This window comes from Neodiprion fabricii, chromosome 2 (assembly GCF_021155785.1).
Source record: "Neodiprion fabricii isolate iyNeoFabr1 chromosome 2, iyNeoFabr1.1, whole genome shotgun sequence".
In the NCBI taxonomy this organism is placed as follows: domain Eukaryota; kingdom Metazoa; phylum Arthropoda; class Insecta; order Hymenoptera; family Diprionidae; genus Neodiprion; species Neodiprion fabricii.
Window position 1 is genome coordinate 1,128,271 of NC_060240.1, and position 22,908 is coordinate 1,151,178.

The window sequence follows — 22,908 nt, forward strand, 5'->3', positions numbered from 1 at the left end:
TGTCCACGCTTACAATACACATATAGTCGGCCTGTTATCATTGTCGCGGAATTTCTACAACGATCCGTGATAATAGCGCGCGCTCGAGTAGACGCGAGAATAATAACGAGGATTTTACACAGACTCGCGAGATGTCTTGCGTTACGCAAATGCGTATACCTAACCCACCACGTGTGTGCAATACCTACGCGTGTAGTACGGAAGCTGCGGATGGGACGGAGGAGAGAAAAGCGGAAAAGAGCGGCGAGGATGGGGAGTCGGAGGTGAGGGTAAGGGGGGGAAGGGGAGAGGGGGAAGATGGAGGGGGTGGGAAAAAAGTGCCCGGTGAGAGGTATAGTAACCTACAGGGAGTAGAGGAGGGGGGGGGAGACGGTGCGAGAGAGCCGAGTGAACGCAGAAATTAACCCAATTTTTCAAGCCGGTCATTGACTTCCGGAAATTCCTCACATTACGATCGTACGTCACGTAGGTATCATAATAACACATACGGCGCCGTTGATCAAGGTGCGTGCGTGTAAATTTTTATTATTTTTATTTGATTTTTGTCTAGATTTTAATTCATCGGTTTTGTTATTATTGTTGTCGTTGTTGTTATCATCACCATTGTCATTACTATTATCCACCAGCTTCGTATACAATTCGTCCTCTTTTGTGTGCATTATTATATAGGCATACATTTTACATTACACATATATACGTTATTTTTATAGGACGAGCGTTAAAATCAATCCAGGGCAATTGTAATGACCGAAAGCGGTACGTGGCAGGGAAATATATTTACGTGCGTTATATATACGTATATATACACAGACACAACGTATGTGAAAAAAGGCGTCAGAGAAAAAGAGTTACACGTATTACCGGAGAGAAACGAGTTACGAAGTACGAAAAAGAAAAAAACAATTAAACAAAGGTATTCACGTTTTTTACTGTTTTTATTTTTTCGTCGTCGCATTCTCCCGACTTACTCATATACCATGTATATATATATGCACAAACACGTATTGCACAACATGAAAATTTTCCTTTTTTCCGCAATACGCGTGTTATTATTATATGTATACGCGCACCGTCGACTCGCTGCATCCGCGTTCAACGCGGAGAGGGTTTCAAGGTCAAGTGCACAAACGGAACGCGGAAGAGGACGCGAGGAAGGTCTCAGAGGCCTGTGTATGCACGCGGATGAATTTGATCTCGACGAAATCTTAAACGACGTCCACGTACACGATACGATAAACGGTGGCGTACCTAACTATGGAACGAAAAACAATTGAAGGGAAAAAAAAAGAAACGTAAAATAATTCTAATTGATCGTGCGAATGCAGGTAATATAAAACTAATCGCATAGATGGGAGAGAAGGTGGAGCAAATAATGAGAAAAAAGAAACAAAAAAATCGTCGTATATGGTTATATCGAGTCGCATATAACGTTATCGTTGTATCGTTCATGTTCGCACAGATATGAAACGAAACTAACGGACGCCGGACGTGTGATGGGAGATCGTACGTTGATCCGGTAAGGCGTACTTGGATGAGAAAGTTCCGTAATCGATGTCGTCTCTCGAGTAAGGCAAGATGGCCACCCGCAGCCTAAGAAGAGCCTCGAGTCAGTGACGTGGTGTACCTACTACAGCGGCTCGATTCTCTCCGTCGTCTAGGCATCAAAACCAGCAACACAGGTCTACCCATAGACGAACACCTTCGTCACGCGCGCACGGACACACGTGTAGTTAGGTGCGGTGGTACGTAAAGCCAGTTTCATCGATACGCGGCGAGACGGGCGTTAAACGGATACGTAAACACCCCGGATGTCTCTCGCGCCGATATGCGTAACGCACACGCGTGCACGCGAGTGTCGTGTTATGCGTGCGCGTGCGACGTACCTTACGCCAATAAGTTTCGTTGGGTATGTCGGGCGGATCGATTTTCTTCGTAATATCGTCTGAATCGCGTTCGGAATCGAAAGGTTGTATCGTCGTTTGCACGGATGTGTATGCGTGATCAGTGAGAGAGAGAGAGAGGGAGAGGGTTAAAGAGGCACGCGCCTTACGGATAGATGGATGGATGGAGTTGGACGGGTGGATGGATGGATGGATGTACTCGGATAGAGTGCGGTATTGTAAGCGAGGGAGAAGAGAGTAGGTGTATCTGGGCGATTTACAACGTTGCTCGTTGCTCCTTGCTCGTTGCTCATTGATCATTGGCCATTAGTCATTGGTCATTAGTCACGTTCCTCGCGAGCTCGAGTCGTTTATGAATGAATAGGGCTGCACGACGACGCGACGGTGCGCGTGCAGCGTCTACTACGATCCGCGTACGTACGTACACGCGTGCATTCGTACAACACAAACGATCGTGAAAGTGGAAAAAGGAGAAGAAAGGCGGGCGCACGCATGGCGGGGCTAACGCTGACACGCCACTTGACGCAACGTGTAACTTGTAATAACGTATCACGTACGTAATGTGTAGCTGTACGTTGCGTTACCGATATACGTACGTACGTATGGTCGCGTACCACTCACTCGTTGCGCGTTGCATGTCACAAATTCTGACTTGCTAATTGGCATTAGTCGCGAAATTGCACCGTAGTCTTTAATCGGTGTGAAGTTTAAAGCCTCTAGGTCAACCGGAACACGTGCCTCTAAGCTCCGAAAGTTTCAGATGTTGAATACGTGTAGTTTTTATAAACAGTTGTTTCGTTTCCTTTGACTTTGGTACAAATTGAGGGACCGATTTGAAACTTGGCAGAGTCGTTGCTTCTGACGATAGGAACAAAGCCTGAAAATTTCAAAATTTTATAATTATTGTTCCCTTACGTACACAAGCCTGATAAAAGTAATGCCGTCAAGCTTATATACAAAAAGAAATATATTACAAAGTTACGATAATATTTTGAAATTATCAGGCTTTGTTCCCGTCGTCACAAGCAACGACTCTGCCAAGTTTCAAATCGGTTCCTCAATTTATACCAAAGTCAAAGAAAACGAAACAACTGGTTATAAAAACTAGACGTATTTTAAGTTTAAAATTTTCGGATTTTAGAGGCACGTGTTCCGGTTTACCTACGGGCTTGAAACTTGACGCACATTTTTTTTTTTAGGGGGTGTCCCAATGAAATTTTTTCCGACCCCCAAAACAAGGACCACCCTCATGTGCGTTAGGCAAATTCGTTTCTTTTGGCCCAGTCTAATGAGCGTACGTACAGTATAGGGAATAATAGTTATCATCACGTATTATACGTTTCCGTAAGAAATCGTAGTTCGTATACATCGCGAGGTTCACCAGCCGGAATGTCAGTGTGAAACCTCCCTCCCTCTCTCGCTCATTCACGTGAATCACACGTGGTGACGTGCACGCGCACCAACGAGTTAGGTACCTACACCTCTAACACCCGAGTATCGCCTGCCTCTCTCTCTCTTAATATCAGCGATCATACCTAAGCGTGTTTACAAACACACGCGTACAGATATATCGACATTAGCGTATGTTAATACCTTTATAATTTTTTCATTTTTTCTTATCTTTCTTCAACACGTTACATCGATATAATAATGAAATTTATGAGGAAATTATACACGGATCAAACGTACGTATAAGAAACTGCAAATTTTGATTGTTCATAGATACCTATATTCCTTTTGTATATAAGCAAACACAATACGTACGCATGTAAGATTATGATAACGTATAACAGGGTGAAGCAAATTAATATCGTACGTTATTTATTCATGCAAGTATCATCATTATTCATTTATTTTTTTCCTGCGTCAGTTACTGTTATAAATATTTGTTTTATCCTTCCTACAAGGCAAAATGGTATATGACATTTTCTGTTTCCTGCGAACAAACGAATGATTGAAAACAAATCGTACGATTTTGTGCGAAATTAAGTTTGTTGCATACATATGCGATTTGTATACTCACAAGAAAAAGGAACTTGCCAATTTTCTACGAAATATGTTTGACAAGAAACAAAAAAAAACGCAATAATTACATATTCCGCATCATCATCACCCCCCATAAAAAGTTTCTGTCTTTTAATCAACGACTACCCGTGACGTAAAAATTCTTTCGTTACTAACGCCCGTGACTCGGTAGTAAAATCGAACCTACAGCGTGGCCATCATCGGTGCATTAAGCGTGCAGCATGCGGTAAGTCCACCACGATTGTGCATAAAAGTGCCAAAGGCGACGACGACGATGAAGAAGAAGAAGAAGAAGAAGAAGAAGACTACCAACGTCCAAGTTTCTCTCTTACGGCCTACGTGTACATGCTTACGTATATGTATACATATAATATGTGTTACGCGTGTGTGAACGAAGATGTGTGCGGTGTAGAGAGCGAGAGAGAGAGAGAGAGAGAGAGTATCGATGGATGGGAGAAGGACGTCAGGGGAATCAGGCGGGGTGGGGATACGAAGTTGGGAGGGTCGGGGGGGGGGGGGGGGGGGGGGAGGGAGAAGGAATCCGAGGAATGCTACGTAATAATCGAGCCGCCGCGCCGCTAACGCGTTTTTCGGACACCAGGGAGCGCCACTGGTTGGCTCACGGTCGGTTAGCTACACCTATACTACGTATATAGCGTGCGTCGAGAGACTTTGTAAAACAAAATCGTCTGTTTTTATTTTTTCTTCGTTTATTTGATTGTTTGAAAAAAAAAAATTTTTTTTTTTCTCAACTCAAGTCGACAATACGGTTTCAAACGACGAGACAAAATAAATGCGGTGAAAAGTTTGAGCTATTAATATTAATATTTTTGACGTACCTCGGAGCGATTTTTTATCTACCGTTTAAATAACGCGGGAATAAACTTTTACACTTAAACTTTGTAATTTTACAACTCGTCAACGCGTCGGTGTACGGCGTTAGTGAATTTTTTTTTTTTTTTTTTTTTATTCTGACAAATCTACTCTTTCGGAAATTACTTAACGAGCTTAAAAATAGCGCTTGAAAGAGTAGATTTGTAAAAAAAAAAAAAAAAAATTATAAGAGACCTTTTTTTGTAGAGGGTTCAATTCCCGCAAAAAAAAAAAAAAAATACGCTACGGTTTTTTCGGTACACTAAACTCGTTGACGAGCTGTAAAATTTCAAAGTTGAGGGGAAAGAAAGAAAGAGAAAAATAGTAAATCGCGACGATGCACCTCTCCCGATATTAATATCGACAGCTCAAACTTTGACAGGATTTTTCTTGTTTCGGCATTTGGAATAATATTTTTGTTTTGAATTTTGAATAGAAAAAAACAAAAAATTGTCGATTTATTTTTATGCATAAAACAGGACGCGCGTTTTTATATACCTTAAATACGGTACGAATATAATAATCGAATCGAACAAGTACTATTATTACGCGAATTCGAACAATTGTTCAACATTTTGCCGTGTACGAATAATCGTATAGATAAAATTGTACAATTTAGGCAAAAAACTTTTTTACTTCCCATCGCGCGTATACGTATATACCTGTATATCATAGTAAGAGAGACAAACACAACGAGGAAGGTAAGAAAAAGAATTAACATCGACATTTAACGATGAAAATTAGATTTCCAAGAGATTGGAAAAAAAAAAAAAAAATCGGCAAACAAAAATGAGGAAACAAATACGATCTTGCGCACTTTTTCTTCTGACACGGCTCCACGTGACGCGCGGAAACAGCCCAAGCATAATTTACACACACGCAGGCAGGCAACAAAGATACGTGTAAGTTTGGCGCGTAGTTTATTACGAATGTACGTAGCGTCTATTATAGGTATACGTGTATTAAAGTTTGCGATCGGAAAATGGCCGCCGCTCTCGAATACCGTCGCTTATAATGGCGGCTTGGATTGACCGCGTGTTAGAATATATATCAGCATGTGTAAAGCGTGTTCGTCGATCCGCGTGCGTTGTGCGCTTGTACCTTGCATACACGGTCACCGCGTATTACGTGCAGAGCGCGTTTTTCTTTTTATCTCGTTTTTTTTTTCGCGTCGGAGCGAGAAGAGAAAAATTTTGTAGGTATTACAAGTAATGTAACTGCGTATTGCACAATGCTACGGCAATGAGCGATGTTGCGGTTCGTTTTTTCTTTCAATTATTTTCGTCTTCATCTTGCCCGCGGAATCGCCTCGTCCCAACGAATTGCATTTAAGAATAATTTGCTTGAAATTTTGCACAATCGTCTCGGCGGGGAAATAATTTTACTGCAAGCGTGAGAAAATTTTATCGATAGATTGAAATTGGATGTATTTTTTATAAACGCAACGCATCGGTGATCGAGATTCTTGGAAGTCATTTCGATTGAAATATCGTGCGGATATTAACGTAACGATCGTTTCTAAGACCGATGATTCAATCTGAAAAATATCGTGAAACTATTATAACTAATTACCTTTCACCGAATTATCGTGAGGCATTAAGATATCTATGTATTACAATATCCCGGATGTATTATGTTTGAAGAATTTCCGGAATGTATGACAAGTTTATTAAATTCGAATGCTCGGGAGTAGTAAAATTTAGCAATTCTTCCGGCCACGTCATAACAGCGAACGGCTATACTTGCGGATTAATTTCGAGTCACGAGTTTCTGAATCATATACGATTCACGCGTTATTGTTCATACCTAACATGCGGTGCATGACGTGCAGCATATTCGGATTGCAAAAATATCAACAATCGCGAACAAAATCGCCCTGCGAACTAAGCGTGTCCTTATTTACTATTGCTCTACATACTTAGACCTAAGAAAGTGTTGAATTAACGCAGGTCTGCGAAAAAATATTTTTGTTCAGTTGCGTGGGATGTTTTTGGTAAATATTCAGTTTTCGAGTGTGCCGAATGCAAAAATTACTTTCATTTCATTCCGTCACGTACAGTATTCTTGCAAAATACGAGACGTTTGTATGAAAAAAAAACACAACAGTAATGAAAAACACCGTCAACAATATTTCTTATAAAATTGAACGAACAATTTCTTTACGAAATTTATTCAACATTCCGTATTCATTCTTTTCACCTACGAAACCTTTTCTTCTTCTCTTTGATACACCTTCGAACACGCTTTCCGCTTTCAATTTTCTCTTTCCCTGTTTGAATTTATTCTCGAGTCTCACTCTGATACGCATTAAATGGAAGTAAGAAATCCCTTTTTTGCATAGGATTTTTCGAATCAAGAACAGGATACCGGATTTCGAATAAAAATCGGCAATTTAACTCTAAATGAAACTACAAACACGAGTTGAAGAAAAAACCTGACGCGATGCAACTTTTTGCGTATTTTGCGTACAAAAGAGTATAAAAAAAAAACTGCGTGTAATTTTCTTGGTTGCAGATCTGCGTAATTAGTGCAGCAGCTCGGCTGACGCATATTCAGGGTTTTTCTGAGAACTTGTCATTTTGTGTTAGAAATAAAATAATAGCTATGATATACATATTTTATGCATGACTCGAAGTACGCGCAGAGTCATCGTCACGGGAAAACAGTTTCTATGATTCAAGTTTATGCATCATAACGCCGCGTAAATCGAATCGTCATGTATAATTTATTATCCGGCGTAGGATGAATTTTTCTGCGGAAAAATGATTCATCTCATCCTTCGTTTCACCGGCCACGTCAAAAGCAAAAAACAGGGTGACTATTCGTCCAAATATCCACGACGATTAAACGCAGCCCGTAAAAGTATCGATCGAATTTGCGGTGTGTGTGATAAATATGAAATAAACAATTTACGCGCGCTCGATTAGCCGAAATGCGGTTCAAAGGCCGCGTTTAATTTCTCCATCTTCCGATTGTCGTTATTGTTATGTTTTATATCCTCCAAAAATGAAACTTTATTTTTCAAAATAGCTCGAATATTCTCGTCCATCGAGCTAGACGTCGTAGCCGGTTATTATATATTGTTCCGCGTATCTTTCGCAACCTTTCTCGAAGTCAACATCTGGGATTGGCTGTCGTCGGGATTATCAAGATTCCGCGTTGCTTGCAGATACAAAAAAAAGGCTGCCGACCACCGCAGGACATCCGGGAAAACGGTGATGGACAGATAAAACATTTCCTTCTTTACAACTTATTTTTTCACTTCGTGATCGATACGCGTTTGTGCATAAGCAGGAAATTCACTGCGGATCGTTAAGATTTGTGTAAATTATTTGTACACGAGTGTCTCAACAGGTCTCGTCGTAACAAATTTTCCGCACAAAAAAATTACACGTTGTAAGATAACCGGTTGCATTTATTCGACAAAGTTTCGTTTATCAATGTACGAGCTCAATAAAAATTTAAGTTTAAGCGATTTTTGGATAGTATAAATAATTTAATTACAAATGAAACGAGGTGTTATAAAATTGGACGTACGATGTCAAAGAAGAGAAAATAGCATACGACGTATTAAAAGTTGTTAATAATTGCCAACCCAATTTCAATTCCGTTGCTGTTTTTTTCTTTTTTTTTTTTTTTTTTGCTTCTCGGCATTCAAGATGTCGGTCCGCCAAAAATTGATACCTTTTACAAAATACTGGAGTCACGAGCAAAAGTTTACACATCAATGCTTTACTTCAAATCGCTGTGTAATAAAATGCTTGAAAAAAATCTGTTAGTTTCGTTCGATTTAATTCTACGATGTCGAATCTTATTTTTAAGATTGTACTTTCAACAAAATCACCGAGTATTTTTTTATTTTCAAAGAAAGTTCGATTTTAACAAAAATTATGCATTTTTCGCAGTCCAATCTCCCTGATAACCGAGTTTCTTTCCATTCCTCAATGTTAAGGGAGACGTTCTTTCCATCTGATTGAACTCAACGAACCTGATCAACGCACGTGTTCGTTATAATTTCACTTCTTTAATAGCGATGGCCGCTAACTAAAAATAATCGACGTATCGATTAGTCGAGTCTAAAAAAATAATCGAACACGACTCGATTGAATCGGTAAAAATTGATCGATCGATCAATTATTTCGGTTTTTTTTTCTTTGAAACGGTGCACGTGAGACCAAAATTTCGTAAATTTCAGCACGTAGTCTGAACAAGCGGAAAACGTTTTTAATAACTTATAGTTTCGTTTGAAATATTTTTCACTCTGAGGTGAAAATATTCATTCATCTCTCGCATATTATAACAAATATTTTGACTCTAATCACACAGCTTTGTTCGTGGTTCGAAAAATAATCGGCAATACTCGATTAATCAGGGAAAAAGTGATCGTTTCCTCTCGGTAATCTTCACTCCTCATTTCGCGACACCTTGATTTGGCCAGGACCGTGCAGACAGTCCACCCGACAAATCCCCGATTCCCGAATCACGTCACGCGCGACAAAATCTAATCGCAGGCAATGCTCGGGGAATAAGAAAACACACAATCCAACCTCCACGTACAAGGTAGGTGAGGTATATTTATTCCTAGTGCATGTGCCTAACAGGTAGGCGTCCCGCAGCCATCCGGGAAGCTGGCGCTCCCGATCCTGCGCAGAGAGAGGGAGAGAGAGAGAGAGAGAGGCGAGGCATGCAGGGTGAATTTTTTATTTAGGAGAAAAGTTTAGGTTTTTTTTTTCCCAGGGCGCGGGTTTCACGCCGCCGCATGTTGGCCTCGGCTCGGGCAGGGCGAACCGGAAACCCGTTTTCTAGGACTACCCTGATTCCAGGAACTCCTCGCCGCCTGTTTCCCGCTGTGCCATTAAACCTGCTGCCGACGACGACGACGCTGCTGCCGATGCCGATGCACTTGCATCCGGGGTGCGTTCTGCTGGTTTCAAGCCGCCGAGATATTTTGTAGAGCGACGTTTTGAGGCGGGGGTAAGAATTTAGAAAGACGGAGAAATCGATTTTTTTTAAAGAAACGGAAAGTTGATTTATAGGATTTTTGAACGCCGAAAGTCGGAGGATAGAAATTTTTGTCGTCACACATTTTCCAATATCAGGTATTAATTTATTGGTCTGATTTTACCGCGGTATGAAATCATCGAAGACTCGAGTTGTAGGAAAATAAGAATCGAGTCGTTTCGACAGGCGAAATTCTTTCTCGCTGATCAACGATGTTTTAACAACTTCACGAATAAAACAAAAAAATTCGCAATTACCGATCCTTTGAAGCGTCACGCGACTCGCACGATTTGAAAATATCGGTATAATATACAATCTATACGTAACACGTTATACACATATGTATGCAGCTTAGAAATGTTTGTCAAGCGTGCGGATTAATTGCCCGTTCATCTACCTGTAATATGATTCGTAACAAAGGCATAAGAAAGAAAAAGTGAACTAAATTTACAAAATTGCAAGTGCATATGCACGATAATTCTATATCACGTACGCAGACTTAAATATTCGCGATGAGGTCTCGATATAAGCGAAATGTCCTTCATGCAGCCTATTATTTGATCGATTTTCATACATCTACAATAGATCCCCGCAAACAAAAACACACCCACGGAGGCATACGATATGTATACAATATTATGACGTAGGAAACGTGAAAATTACACAGGACTGCAACAAAAAAAAAAAATGCACAGGTTGTTTATACCGTCTCTTACAGATTTTCACTCACCAAAACCGGGAAAAATACACAAAAAGTTGCATCGCGTCCGGTTTTTTCTTCAACTCGTGTTTGTAGTTTCATTTAGAGTTAAATTCCCGATTTTTATTCGAAATCCGGTATCCTGTTCTTGATTCGAAAAATCCTATGCAAAAAAGGGATTTCTTACTTCCATTTAATGCGTATCAGAGTGAGACTCGAGAATAAATTCAAACAGGGAAAGAGAAAATTGAAAGCGGAAAGCGTGTTCGAAGGTGTATCAAAGAGAAGGAGAAAAGGTTTCGTAGGTGAAAAGAATGAATACGGAATGTTGAATAAATTTCGTAAAGAAATTGTTCGTTCAATTTTATAAGAAATATTGTTGACGGTGTTTTTCATTACTGTTGTGTTTTTTTTTTTTTTTCATACAAACATCTCGTATTTTTCAAGAATACTGTACGTGTCGGAATGAAATGAAAGTAATTTTTGCATTCGGCACACTCGAAAACTGAATATTTACCAAAAACATCCCACGTAACTAAACAAAAAAATATATATTTTTTTTTTTTTGCAGACCCGTTATATTAACCCGATCGAAGAAAAAGTGCGTATAATAATTAGCTAAATTACGCGTACGTGAGCGTCGCACGCGAATTGCGGGGCGCGAAAAATTCATTCGCGAGTCAGGCTGCTCTTTGCTTAGACTCTCAGTCTGCAACGTCGGCCATTAATACGGGGTCCGCGGGATGATCGCGCGGATGATTTATGTATGTATGTATGTATGTACGTGTAATACATTTTAGCAAAAGGATATCATAAGCGTGCCAAACGATTCTGCACTGTCAAAAATTTCTCTACGGAACTCAGTACGCGGTATTGGAAGAATTATTATACGGATACGGAACGGTGAATTCGCCATACACAAATGGACTGTTCGGTTTACAAATACAATAAATTTACTACCTGGGTACTCGAATTTAAAGTAAATTTTATATTGTGAATTTGAAACAAAAGACATAGAAATTAACTACGTCGCTACGCCGAATTTGTAAATTTCCATCCTGATTTCGTAAACCGACAATACTTTTGTACAGTTATACGGTAAATGTTTAGTATCTAGACATGCAATGACTTTTAATAGTCAGTGTGTCAGGTCCTATAAGGCAGGCGTGTCTAGAATTTGCATAAGAAACCCAATTTTCCGTCTCGCGTTATACAATTTTTCATATCATTACAGGATGCGGGTGCATCGAGGATAAGGCAGTGGATGAAAAAGTTCGGAATTTTAATACGTCGATATTTTCACGACTGGATAATAACACAGATTACGAGTCGATTGAAAAACATGTACATTTTCTTTGTACGAATGGCCATTCAATCGAAACTGATGATCATAGTGGAAAAATTTCAACGATAAAACGTTTACTTTTTGTATACATAGGTTTGATTCGTTAAACATAAAAGTGAAGACGAAGAATCGTACGAACGGCTACGGTACAAGTATTATTTTTCTTTCCTTTTTTTTTCAAATAAATAAACCAAACAATTTCTTTGGAAAATATCGTTATCAAGCACACAGGTAAGCTCGTGCATTACGTACCTACTTGGCATAGAAATTTAAAGTCTTTCTCTTTGCGAAACAATCGCACTTACAGTATTTTTCAATTCTCCTCTTCAAGTATATGTTACAGCACGAAGCGTTTACCGATCAATGCCGCAGATTTCGCGTACGTGTGTAAAAATTGATTGGTACGAATAATATGAGATTTTTATTTTTTTTTATTTGGCGGGGGAGAGACCAAAAACAATCGGGATACGACTGCAGTTCCATGACGAGGCTTAAAGGAGAACACGGCGCGTTTTAAATACGAATTCGAAGGATGGAGAGAGAAGAGGAGGAGGAGGAGGAGGAGGAGGATCATGGACCTCTGCGGCATAAGTAATTCGACTGCACACAAGAGGAACGGTTCTTTCGAATCCCCGGTCCCGGCGCTCGTCGTCGTCGTCGTCGTCGTCGTCGCGGCGCTTGTTAATAAGTAAGCCAACTTGATAACCGACCTCCGGAATGTCAGATAAAGAGCGCCGCGGTACCCACCCATGACTATAATACTCGGCATGCCGCAGCCAAAGCTCTCTCTCTCTTTCTCTCTCTCTCTCCGTACGTCTCAGAAGCAGCGAAGCGGCGCAAAGCGTTTTTTTCAAACCCGTACACACGTTACGCGCAGTCGGCGGTCAGGCCCCTGGGACTAATTGTTCAGCCGCATCGTCTTTGGTCCGCAAGACGTTGCGAATTACTTTTCCAACCAAACTGCTTACGCGTACAACGCGAGCGACGTATCAGCGACGAATTTTACACCTTCGGAAAGGCAAAAGCCCGGCCGTTGTTGTACGACGAGGTAGAAAAATTTGCGAGGAAGGCGTCGCAAGAGCTGAACTTGGCGTAATGTAAGCTCCGTCGGAGACACTCGCGGCAGGCCGCGTCTCTGTTTCGCTTTCTTTCTCTCTCATTCTCATTGCCGAGACAGTTTTATCGGCCCTGAGAGCCACCGAAGTCGTCTCTCTTCGGTGATAATGCCACACGCGCCGTTTCTATTTGCGCCGCTAACCAAACGGAGACCATTTTGGATTTCGGATGATCGATTACGCATACATTACCCAGACGTTGTGTATCGTATACCGTGTCGCAGAAACTTACGGGAACTTGATTCGCATTTCCTTCCGATCATCGATCGATCGCCGATCGGCGGAAAAACGTTATTTCTTACGAATCTCTCTGTCGTACGTTGCAAACCCGCTCAATTTACCATTGAAAATATATCTTATACGTGATCTCATAATACGTGTCGTTGTACGGTAAGTCTGAAGCTCGGGCGATGCGTGCAGATTGTCGAGACGTGAGAATCGTTGTATATATATATATACACATGCGTATTATACACGCGGCTCGTTATCGAACTTGATACACACATGTAAATATTATATATATATATATAATCACAAGGCGCGGAATAAAGAAAGAAAAAAAAAAAAAAAGTAATCAGTTCCACATGTAATCTGTTGTGCGACATATAGGAAAAGTATGGATCGCGTGATATAATATTATATAGATCGGGGTAAAAGAGAAAATTCACTGCGAGAGTGCAAAGAAAAAGTATAGAAATGTGTGCGAATATATAAAGAATTACAGCACGAGTGATTCGGCGAGATTTTCCGCGCATTTATTATTATTATTGTTATTGTTATTATTGTTATTATACGTCTGCACCCAGACTCGACCACGTGCGTCGCATCGAGCAGAAGGAAACGGTACCTGACTGCAGTATTTCGTAGCGCTTTGTTCTATTTTCGAAAATGCCGATTCACGATGCGGAAAACGAGAGGAAGAGAAAAGAGATTCGACGACGACGACGACGGAAAATAAGGAATGAGGGAAATACGGGACCGAAGACGTAGTCGTCGTCGTCGAGAACACTGCGAGAGATGATGCGGCGAGACATTATGTAGGTCGTCGGTGTGTCGGACGACCTGCACGAGGAACGTTTGTAGTGGCTGTAGGTGCGTTGGGGTGGTTTACCGAAAAATAAAAAAAACAAATCTTTTCTTAACTGTAATAAAACTGTCGTTTACGATGAAAAGAATCAAATCCCCTGCAAATGCGAGCCCGATCGGATAAAATTCAGCCCGTCGATTTATCGTGAAAATATACAAAATATAGAGGCAAATGAAAAATAATAAAAACTTTTATTTTCTTTGAATTTATTACGATCGTTTTTGATTTTTTAAATTTCACCATTTTCGAGTCACAATAATTCTCAAAATATGTGCAAAATTGAAGAAAATATCCGGATACCTTTTCTGTACCAAATATCGTTGCCCTACAATAAAGGTCTCTTGATATTTTTCATTTTCGTCTATATTTTATATATTCAAAACTTCAAAGCGTGACCGCTAAATCTTATCCGATCGAGCTCAAATTTGCAGAGGATTTGTTTATCGTCATAAACAACACTTTTACGAGGAAGCAGCACTGGAGAAAAAAAAATTATTATTATTATTTTTTTTTATTTTATGGTGAAACACTCCAAGTTACGTATACGTGAACAGAATGCGTTCCCCGGTGGTGAGGGTATAAATTTTTGCAGTTGAGAAAATCGTAATTGGCATTCGAACGGCCAATTCGTGCTTCGTAATTTTCGACACGAGATGGCAGCTTCGGACGGGGCCAGGAAGAGAGGGAGGGTGGGAGGGAGGGAGGGAGGGGAGGAATTCGGGGCTACGGAGGTTCGTTGTTCCCTACGTTCCCATCAAGTTTACACAAGCATCTACAGCATGGCACCGAGGATTCGAACTTTCAACAAATCTACAAACCAAAAAATTCAAGCAATCGAATGGCAATGAGAATAAATGGTGGGGGTAAGTTTTAGCGATATTGCCAAACTCTCTTAGAATTTTTCACACGCGTTTTTGTCCCATCCCCCGGTTTCGACGATTTATAAAGGTGTAAACAATTCGCAGCTGCGATTTACCGAAATACATATATTCACGGGATGGATTACCGTCGTCATACTACATATTGTTTCTTACAATAAAGTCTATTTTGTTATACACAGCGACCCGAGCTGCACCGAGTCAGTCGGGAGTTTAACGACCCGAGAAGTTATTTCGTTGGTTGTTATCACTTCGTGGAAAGCACACGTGCATACATATGTGTATATATATATATATATATATATTTATACGTGTATGTGTGTATGTGTATATATATACGCGTTACGAGTTACACACAGGTAGGTGTATATATATATATATATATATATCCGCATCGTACACGTATATGTATTCGACAAGTTCAAGTCCGGATGGAGAGAATAGACCAGGACGCGCTACTGGCATGTACCTACGTAGAGCTACAAAGAAGAAGCTAGTCGACGACGAATGTGGGGGGCGTTTCGCCAAGTATAATAACGCCGATATATACACACAGTCACACACACGCACACGAATATATTTATATATGCACACACGCACGGCATAGGCGCAAGTGTAAATGACAAAGAATTAGCCGTGCAACGAAGCGAGACGAAATTTTGGGTATCGCGGATCGACCGGGAGTTTGCACGTTGGCGGGTGGGAGGGATAGGGGAGGGAGGGGGAGGAAGGGGGGGGGGCGGTTAATAACGGTAATCAGACCAGAAAGATGAAAAGGTGAATCGTTATCATTTTCTCCTGTCCGACGACGAAGAAGAAGACGACGACGACGACGACGACGAGGAGGAGGTGGAGGTGGAGGAGGACGAGAGGCGCTGCCGAAGGTTCTTTGCGTAAAGAGTCGGTAGTACGAGGACCGGAGCCACATGGGGTCTATCTCATTCCTAGAAATAGTCTTTGGAGAAGAGGAAGAAGCAGCGGTCGTAGGACAAGAGAGAGACAGACGCCTCTAGCGCTACCTGCTTGATAAAACGCTACCGATTCCTTCCCCCTCCCCCGCGTAAACTCCCCCCCCCCCCCCCTCCCATCCCGTTCCCCCGCAAACGCGTTGATCCGCCCCGCCGGCAGACCGGAGAATTTTTATTTCGCCATGAGCGACGCGAGCGTGTGAGAATAATCACTGGATGATCCTCGTCGACGTCGCCGTGGCCGTGAGCTGCGGCGGTGGCGGCGGCGGCGGCGGCGGCGGCAACACAACATCGCATTGGCACAGAGCGATAAACGAGCGAGGACGAGGATGACACTCGTCGTCGGTCGGGTCAAACGTCGCGTAATCTAACCTCAAAGGAGGGCGGAATTATAGATGAAATGAAAACAGGGTAATCGAGCGACGGATAATGTGGCACGTTCGTCTAGCGCTGCTGGTACAAACTCGCATCGTCGTCGTCGCAGCTACGGTCAGAGCCACAGCCACGGTCACAGCCACGGGAGGCAGGAAAGACCTCGCATGCCGTCCGAGTCTGCTAACCGTTCGGCTTAAATCGCTATTATTGCGTAATGATTGTCTACTCACTCTCGTCCGTGTCTCCGAGGTCTTCATTCTGGAGATAGGATATATCTGAAACCCACAAACACCACGGGTTATGGACATATCGTTCATGTTTTCGGAGAACCTCGTCCCGTCTAAAGGCACCTCACTCACCCGCCATGTTGTAACAAACTACTGCGCTTGAACGCACGCAATTGGCTGAATCGAGATGCGAGTATTCGATACGTACGAATCGCGACGATCGTTCACCCTCTCTTCAACGGCCGACCCTATCGATACGATCGATATTTTTTACGTTTGATTGCGCCCGCGCCGATAAACGCGACTATCGCCGCAATGTAACAGTCACTTGTTTGCTTCGTGTCTCCTCCACGTTTTACAAATTCTTCTTCGCCCGTCGCGCGCATTTTAAATAATAAGTAAACGAATTATTATCGTAATTCGCGATGATAACGTTGCCGTGGTTAGAAATTTCATTTTCTTCTAATATTTCGACAGTGTGAATAATTTATTCCGGTTATTTTTACCTCAACTTCGTTTTCCCTCAAAAAGATCCACTTGCGAGTATAAATAAGCATGTCTTCATCAATTTCGGAGCGTGTCGTCGAATGCGTGGGTGGAATCGTCATTGTAGTAAAAGGTTAATTTTAGTTTTCAACCATATTTTTTTTTTGTCTTTTTTCTTTTTATATCCTCCCAAGAATACAATACGTATCCGTATGATAATCTGTATTTATTTGTTAAATATAATTCATTCTGTGTGTATATATATATACATTTATAAGTATACATATATATATATATATATATGGGGAATTCCATGACATCTTGATCAAGATTCTACGTCGTTGTCTCAGACTGACTTTATAAGTTTTTGTATGAAAGTACACAACGAAAAGTACAAGCCTAATATTTTGCAGAATTTTATGACTCAGCGTATCTGAAGTATGATTTAAGCATTTTTGACATAAGAATAAACATAAAAGCTCATTATAATATGGGCCGAAAAATATCTATTCAGAGAGGCGTTATAACGAGATTTTATATTTATTCTTATGTCAAAAATGCAATCAAATAAAAGAGTAATTTTTTCTTCCACACTCTCTTATTTGTCTTTTAAAATTATGAAATCTCCATCTTCTGATAAGTGTCAAAAATTTTGTTATATTTTATAAGATTTTTCTGAATATTTTCAAATTTTAGAAAGTGGGTTTTTCTTTCAAGTTTTTAAATCATACTTCAGATACACTGGGTTGAAAAATTCTGCAACAATTGCGATTACGTTTTTCGTCACGTACTTTCATACAAAAAATTATAAAGCCAATCTGAGATATCGACGTAGAATCTTGATCGAGATGTTGTGGAATGCCTCATGCATACATATGTATATATATATATATATATATATATATATATATATATATATATATATATATATATATATACGTACATATATATATCTTTTGTTTTTATACAAACTTTTCAGAAGCTTAAAAATATATTTATACTTGAGAAATCACATGATTATCTTTCTCAAGAGACGATCTATCGGTAGGACGTCGTGTTTTCGGAGATATAACAGCGATAGCGCGAATTTTCTCTGCATTCACATATCATTAAATTACAATGTAAGTACATATGTAATGTATACGTATGAGAAGAGAAGGACTTCCGATTCAAACTTTAGATCATATCACATAATACTATAAGCGTCAAGAATGAACTCCTCGCATGCGAAGATAAAATTTTCCACTGTAATATCAAACAATAGTTTAGGAACTGTTGAAAGTTAATACGCGAATTACAGCGAAGTTTTCTCGTAGAGATATGCTAGTGCTCCCTGGCTTTTTTTCTTTTTCCGTACACGTCCACATGTGTGTTTCTCTACTTGGTTTTACCGTAGCAAAATTCTCAGTCCTTCACTCCTGCGGAAATACTGTAAACCGCGAAACGTGACTAATGTAAAATGAATCAAATAATACAATGCTTCATGTATTGAATACACGGCTTAACGCCGGATATCAATTTAACGCAAATGATTATCTTGTGGAGCGAATCCTTTGCGTATTTCTGTATCACTTATATTACACGAGAAAAACAAACGGTAGTAAATGTTAATTATTAAATGCTAATTATCGTTTCACGGGTGTCATGTGTTGTCAGGAACAACCTCTTTTATCGTTGCTCTACACATCGGACACTCGATCAACTGTCTCGAACACGTTTGGCAGAATCCCCTGAAAGGATAAACATTCGGGTTGTGAGAAAATGAACAACAGTTATTAATGCGAATGATGAGAACGTATAGAAGAAAGAAAAGAACCGTCACCTATGATCACAGGGCAGCAACCTTACAGTGGCTTTTTGATCAAAGCACAAAGTGCACGAGTCTTCTCTCACGCTTAATTTCCTTAGCTGATCCAAATAAATATGACGAGGTAAAACGACTTTGTCCTCGGCAGTCAAGTTTGCATGATCATTAAATTTTTGATATTTTCTGTCTGTTGGTGGAAACTTGAAGGATACATTGCCAAAGTTGAACAGGCACTGTTGGAACGACATAAAGCTAGCCGCGGCAAAAAATCCAGACCTAAAAACGATTAAAATGTGTAAATTGGTGAAGACTTTGTTCAATTTACGAATATTTGAGTATATGTATCGATTATTTATATCAAGAACGATGATACCGACCTTGCTGTTTTAAAAACTTGAGTACAGGGCTTGAGAGGGAAGCCGTTTATTGAAAAAATAATCTCCATCTTGACCAAGTCCAACAAACAGCCTACAATGTCACCAGCTTTCCAGCATGGCCTGTCATGCTGCGCCTCGCTCCTAGCATTGTGCCAAATTAATCTCCGACAACCGTCATAGGCTAAAGAAAATTCGTCGTCGCCTATACCGTATCCTTCCTGTATGGTATATTCAGAATAAAATGGTGAATGGAACAAAATTCGTAAACAAAAAAGGAAACAGAAAACAAATAAAAATGTGTTTTGGAATATTTTCTACAATCTCGTAACTTACATGGTTAAGAAACGTGCTGTCCTTTGTAGCCCATCCGATCTGCATAACACCTGGTGTAATGATCAAAGTTTCATAGTACCAAATGCCAGAGTGGACTTGATGGGTGCATCGGACACTCTCGAAAGAGTACGCATCGCAGCGTGCCTGAAATATATTTGTGAAAAATGTTGAGCTCTTCATCAAGTACAGATGAGAAAAAAAAGAGGATAATTTTGATTTGACAAACATTATGCGTACCTCCAAACCGTTTGGGGAAATCTTCAAGTACTCGCTTACATCCTTCGTGTTCAACATCACGTTTATACCTGTGGTGTCAACCGTGTCGTGGGAGTACTTTCTGCCCTCCATTAAAACTGCAGTGTATTAAAAAAAGGTAATAACGATGTATGAGTAAGCAAGAAATGTTGGTAGCTCAAATTTCAACAAATAATTATTTCCAAGTGGTAAAAATTCCAGTAATTATACTCACATAGATTATCCAAGCACCAACGAGCGCAGAAGCCCACTTGCCGTTGTATATAATGGGATGAATCGACCCATTTTTCAAGCTCTAACAACGGATTTCCTTTCTCAGCTAGCAATCTTTTCTTTATCGTTATTTTATTTTCACCTAAAAAAATTTTTAACGTCATAAATAAATTTTGATCCAACAAAGATATCAACTTATGTTGGACAATGATGTTGGATTATTAGAAACGGAACTGGCATGTGTTACTTACTAGTTTGGGCAAATTTTTCTAATCCAATTAACGAAAAAAGCACTACGTAGGGGTCGACATCTTTTCTCTGAAACAAGATGAATGTGAACCCATGTGTTTATTCTGAGAGATCTTAGAGAGTCATATTGACTTACCAAATTTGACACGAGGTAGCCTAAGGTGGCGTCCGATAATATTGCTATACTACTTGGTCCTGCTAATTTGTCTGCTATACAGCCAAGCACAACGCAAATATTGCGCTGTTGCGTTGCGGTAGTTTGAACTTTGTTTCCAAACTTCTGAGACAGTTGAAACATTTGCGACAATCTCAACACTGAGTCCTGTAACACATTACGCAAAGAATCGATAACTTAGGAGTGGGCAAAGGGTGTTTGTCGTTTGATTGAACAATTTATGGAATTAGTTACTTAGTTAATACAGTTTCCATCTTGAATGGAAACATAAGGTAAAAAAGAAATCCTATATGGAAAAACGAGTGGATACAAAGAAATAAGAGAGTGTGCTGATATGATTTATAGTCAATGAGACCAATTCTGTACCACTGATCCTGGGTGAAAGTAGATATACATGTATATACATTCGACATGGGACTGAAACAAAAAGCACGAAAGCCCGATTAATGTTAAAATGTAGATAACGATATGGAGACTTTCTTCCCAGTTTCAGTGAACATAAAGAAGGAAAAGTGAGAAATGTGAGTCAATGTAGCCTTTATGCTACTGGGTAATAAAATCTTTCAACAATTCAGAAAACGATATACTCAGCTGGTAAATTATGTTCTATATCTCAGATAAATATGTCGCAGCTTAATGACGCTCTGTCAGTCATGAGATCTTCGTATCTTAGATCGAGCTATAATCAATGTGGCACGTATGCGTCGTATATTATAATACTAATTTCCATGAAGGGAAGATTAAACCGCAACCAATCAACCACCAGTTTCCGTGAGGTCTGGTAACTCAATTGATTACTTGCTCGTCTGACAAAACCAGATTCTGTCATTAAGGCTAGAATATGAGTTGTCTGATCAAATATATATATATATATATATATATAAATAAATAAAAAAAATAAAAAAAATAAACCAAACAAACGAACATAAGTAAACTGGAACGACAAATTTTTCAGAATATCTGACTCTGTACAATGTCAGGTCGAATATAAGTCAGTGAGCATTTCACCTTTGAAGGCAGAGGACAGTCGTCCAGTAGCAAAGTAATCACCGAGGGTCCCAGTGGATCGCTCATCGGTATGACGTTCACCATGGAACTAACGACCTGAATCCACCCATCTTCCTTGTCTGCAATGGCGTGGAGCTTCAGCATCGCCGGAGGGGGTTCTTGCTCGCTGATGAATAGAAATTTCATCGCAGTCAGAGCATGCTTGTGAATATCGAGAGAATGAAGAGATGAGAATTGGTACTAACTTGTCGACGAGTGTTCCGATGACTCCTAGGGTCTCGAGCACCAATCTGTCAACGTTTGCAGATGTTGGGAACCTGAACGTGGGAGAAGCGGTTGCTGCGTCACCGGCGGCGACTGTGTCGTTGGCAATTGGTATGACGGTGTTTCCAATTTGCGCATTGTGATTACGATTGCTGTAAGGTTCCAACTCGTCCTGAGTATCCTTGCATAGGCAGTTACCCATCCCGCGAACTTTTTAGGTTATGTTTGTATGTTTTGAGTGTGTGCTAGCGTTGGAACGGCGACAGACAGCCGATATTGTATTTATTGACGATTGTTGATAGACGGTGGTTCTACCTGGCAGCGGGAGCGGATTGCAGGAAGGAGGTTAATCAACGAGAGGGGGAATCCGTCATAGTTTCAAATTCGACGCTCACAAGACGCGATATGACGGAGAATCGGTGTCTGTTCGTTTGACACTTCGTCTCGCGCATTTTCATTTTATTACGATAATATTACGGGCGAGTCACTAGATCACCCGTGAAAATTGTTTGTTGCAGTACCATTAACACGTGAACCACATCGAGGTTGGTTGGTGGGCACAATGGCAACAACTTGCTTGCCGATGATCGAGTCAAATGAGTCCAGTTGTCGCGGATCAGAGAGGCACTGCGATATGTTTTCTTTTCGTTCCCCCTTTATTAACGTTCACGAACGTTAACTGCGAGTACTTCTGTGATAATCCCCGAGATCACCTCAAGTTTTTGTATCCATTCGAGAGAGCAGCTATGTTTATATACGGATTAATTAACTGACGGTTACGTGTTGAATAGGTGATTACATACAAGGAGGGTTTCATTAAACGAACCTCCTCCAACCCCAACACGTAATATTATTCTTTGTAGTTACGATTTTGCCTAGTATGTCATTCGCACATTGCGGCACACGCACGGACATAGAGATATTTCACTACTGGCTGCCAGCAGCCTACTTCTATTTATTCGAATTTCTATGCCCGAGTGATTCAGTGATTCACTTCATAACCAACGTCGCTAACTAGAACCTCCCTCCTGCCCTCTGCTGGCCGACTTGGAAGTCACCGACAGACCCCGTTCTCGCGTGACGTCATGACCCTCGGCGGGGCGCCAATTGATTTCGAATATTTGAAATTCGAACGCCGAGCAGTGGCGCGTGAATTCAATTTTTCACGAGTACGATCGTTGACGGAATAATTTGAAAAGAGAAAATTTTCAACTGAATATTTTTCAATCGACGTCGTCTGTAACAG

General features: G+C 40.5%; 2 protein-coding genes across 3 annotated transcripts in view; both read right to left on the reverse strand.

Annotated features, from left to right (window-relative positions):
- LOC124175343 (serine/threonine-protein phosphatase 4 regulatory subunit 1-like) overlaps positions 1-16,649 on the reverse strand; it is a 133,368-nt gene extending 116,719 nt beyond the window's left edge. Inside the window, exons 1-2 of the mRNA XM_046555481.1 lie at positions 16,628-16,649; positions 16,499-16,543 (exon numbers count right to left, since the gene is read on the reverse strand). Coding sequence (XP_046411437.1) covers positions 16,499-16,543; positions 16,628-16,634 — 52 coding nt within the window. The 5' untranslated portion in view covers positions 16,635-16,649. The remainder of the gene's footprint in view (positions 1-16,498; positions 16,544-16,627) is intronic.
- Positions 16,650-17,906: 1,257 nt separating this feature from the next.
- On the reverse strand, positions 17,907-22,678 carry LOC124175351 (RING finger and SPRY domain-containing protein 1-like). Of its 2 annotated transcripts, XM_046555524.1 has the most exons (11): positions 22,489-22,678; positions 21,644-22,406; positions 21,399-21,564; positions 20,352-20,537; positions 20,218-20,284; positions 19,968-20,108; positions 19,736-19,851; positions 19,499-19,642; positions 19,166-19,383; positions 18,804-19,064; positions 17,907-18,711 (listed from the first exon to the last, which is right to left on the reverse strand). In XM_046555524.1, exons 2-11 carry the CDS (start codon positions 21,862-21,864, stop codon positions 18,624-18,626), a joined length of 1,608 nt encoding a protein of 535 aa, XP_046411480.1. In that variant the 5' UTR covers positions 21,865-22,406; positions 22,489-22,678; the 3' UTR covers positions 17,907-18,623. The 2 variants fall into 2 exon arrangements, with proteins under 2 accessions (XP_046411480.1, XP_046411478.1); XM_046555522.1 differs by having other exon boundaries at positions 21,644-22,678.
- Positions 22,679-22,908: the final 230 nt, after the last annotated feature.

Coding starts and splice junctions, on each gene's coding strand:
- LOC124175351 (XM_046555524.1), bottom strand. CDS start 21,864: ATGGGTAACTGCCTATGCAAGGATACTCAGGACGAGTTGGAACCTTAC. Junction 19,384..19,498: donor ACAGCACGTTTCTTAACCAT/GTAAGTTACGAG, acceptor TATACCATACAG/GAAGGATACGGTATAGGCGA. Junction 18,712..18,803: donor TTGCTGCCCTGTGATCATAG/GTGACGGTTCTT, acceptor TTATCCTTTCAG/GGGATTCTGCCAAACGTGTT.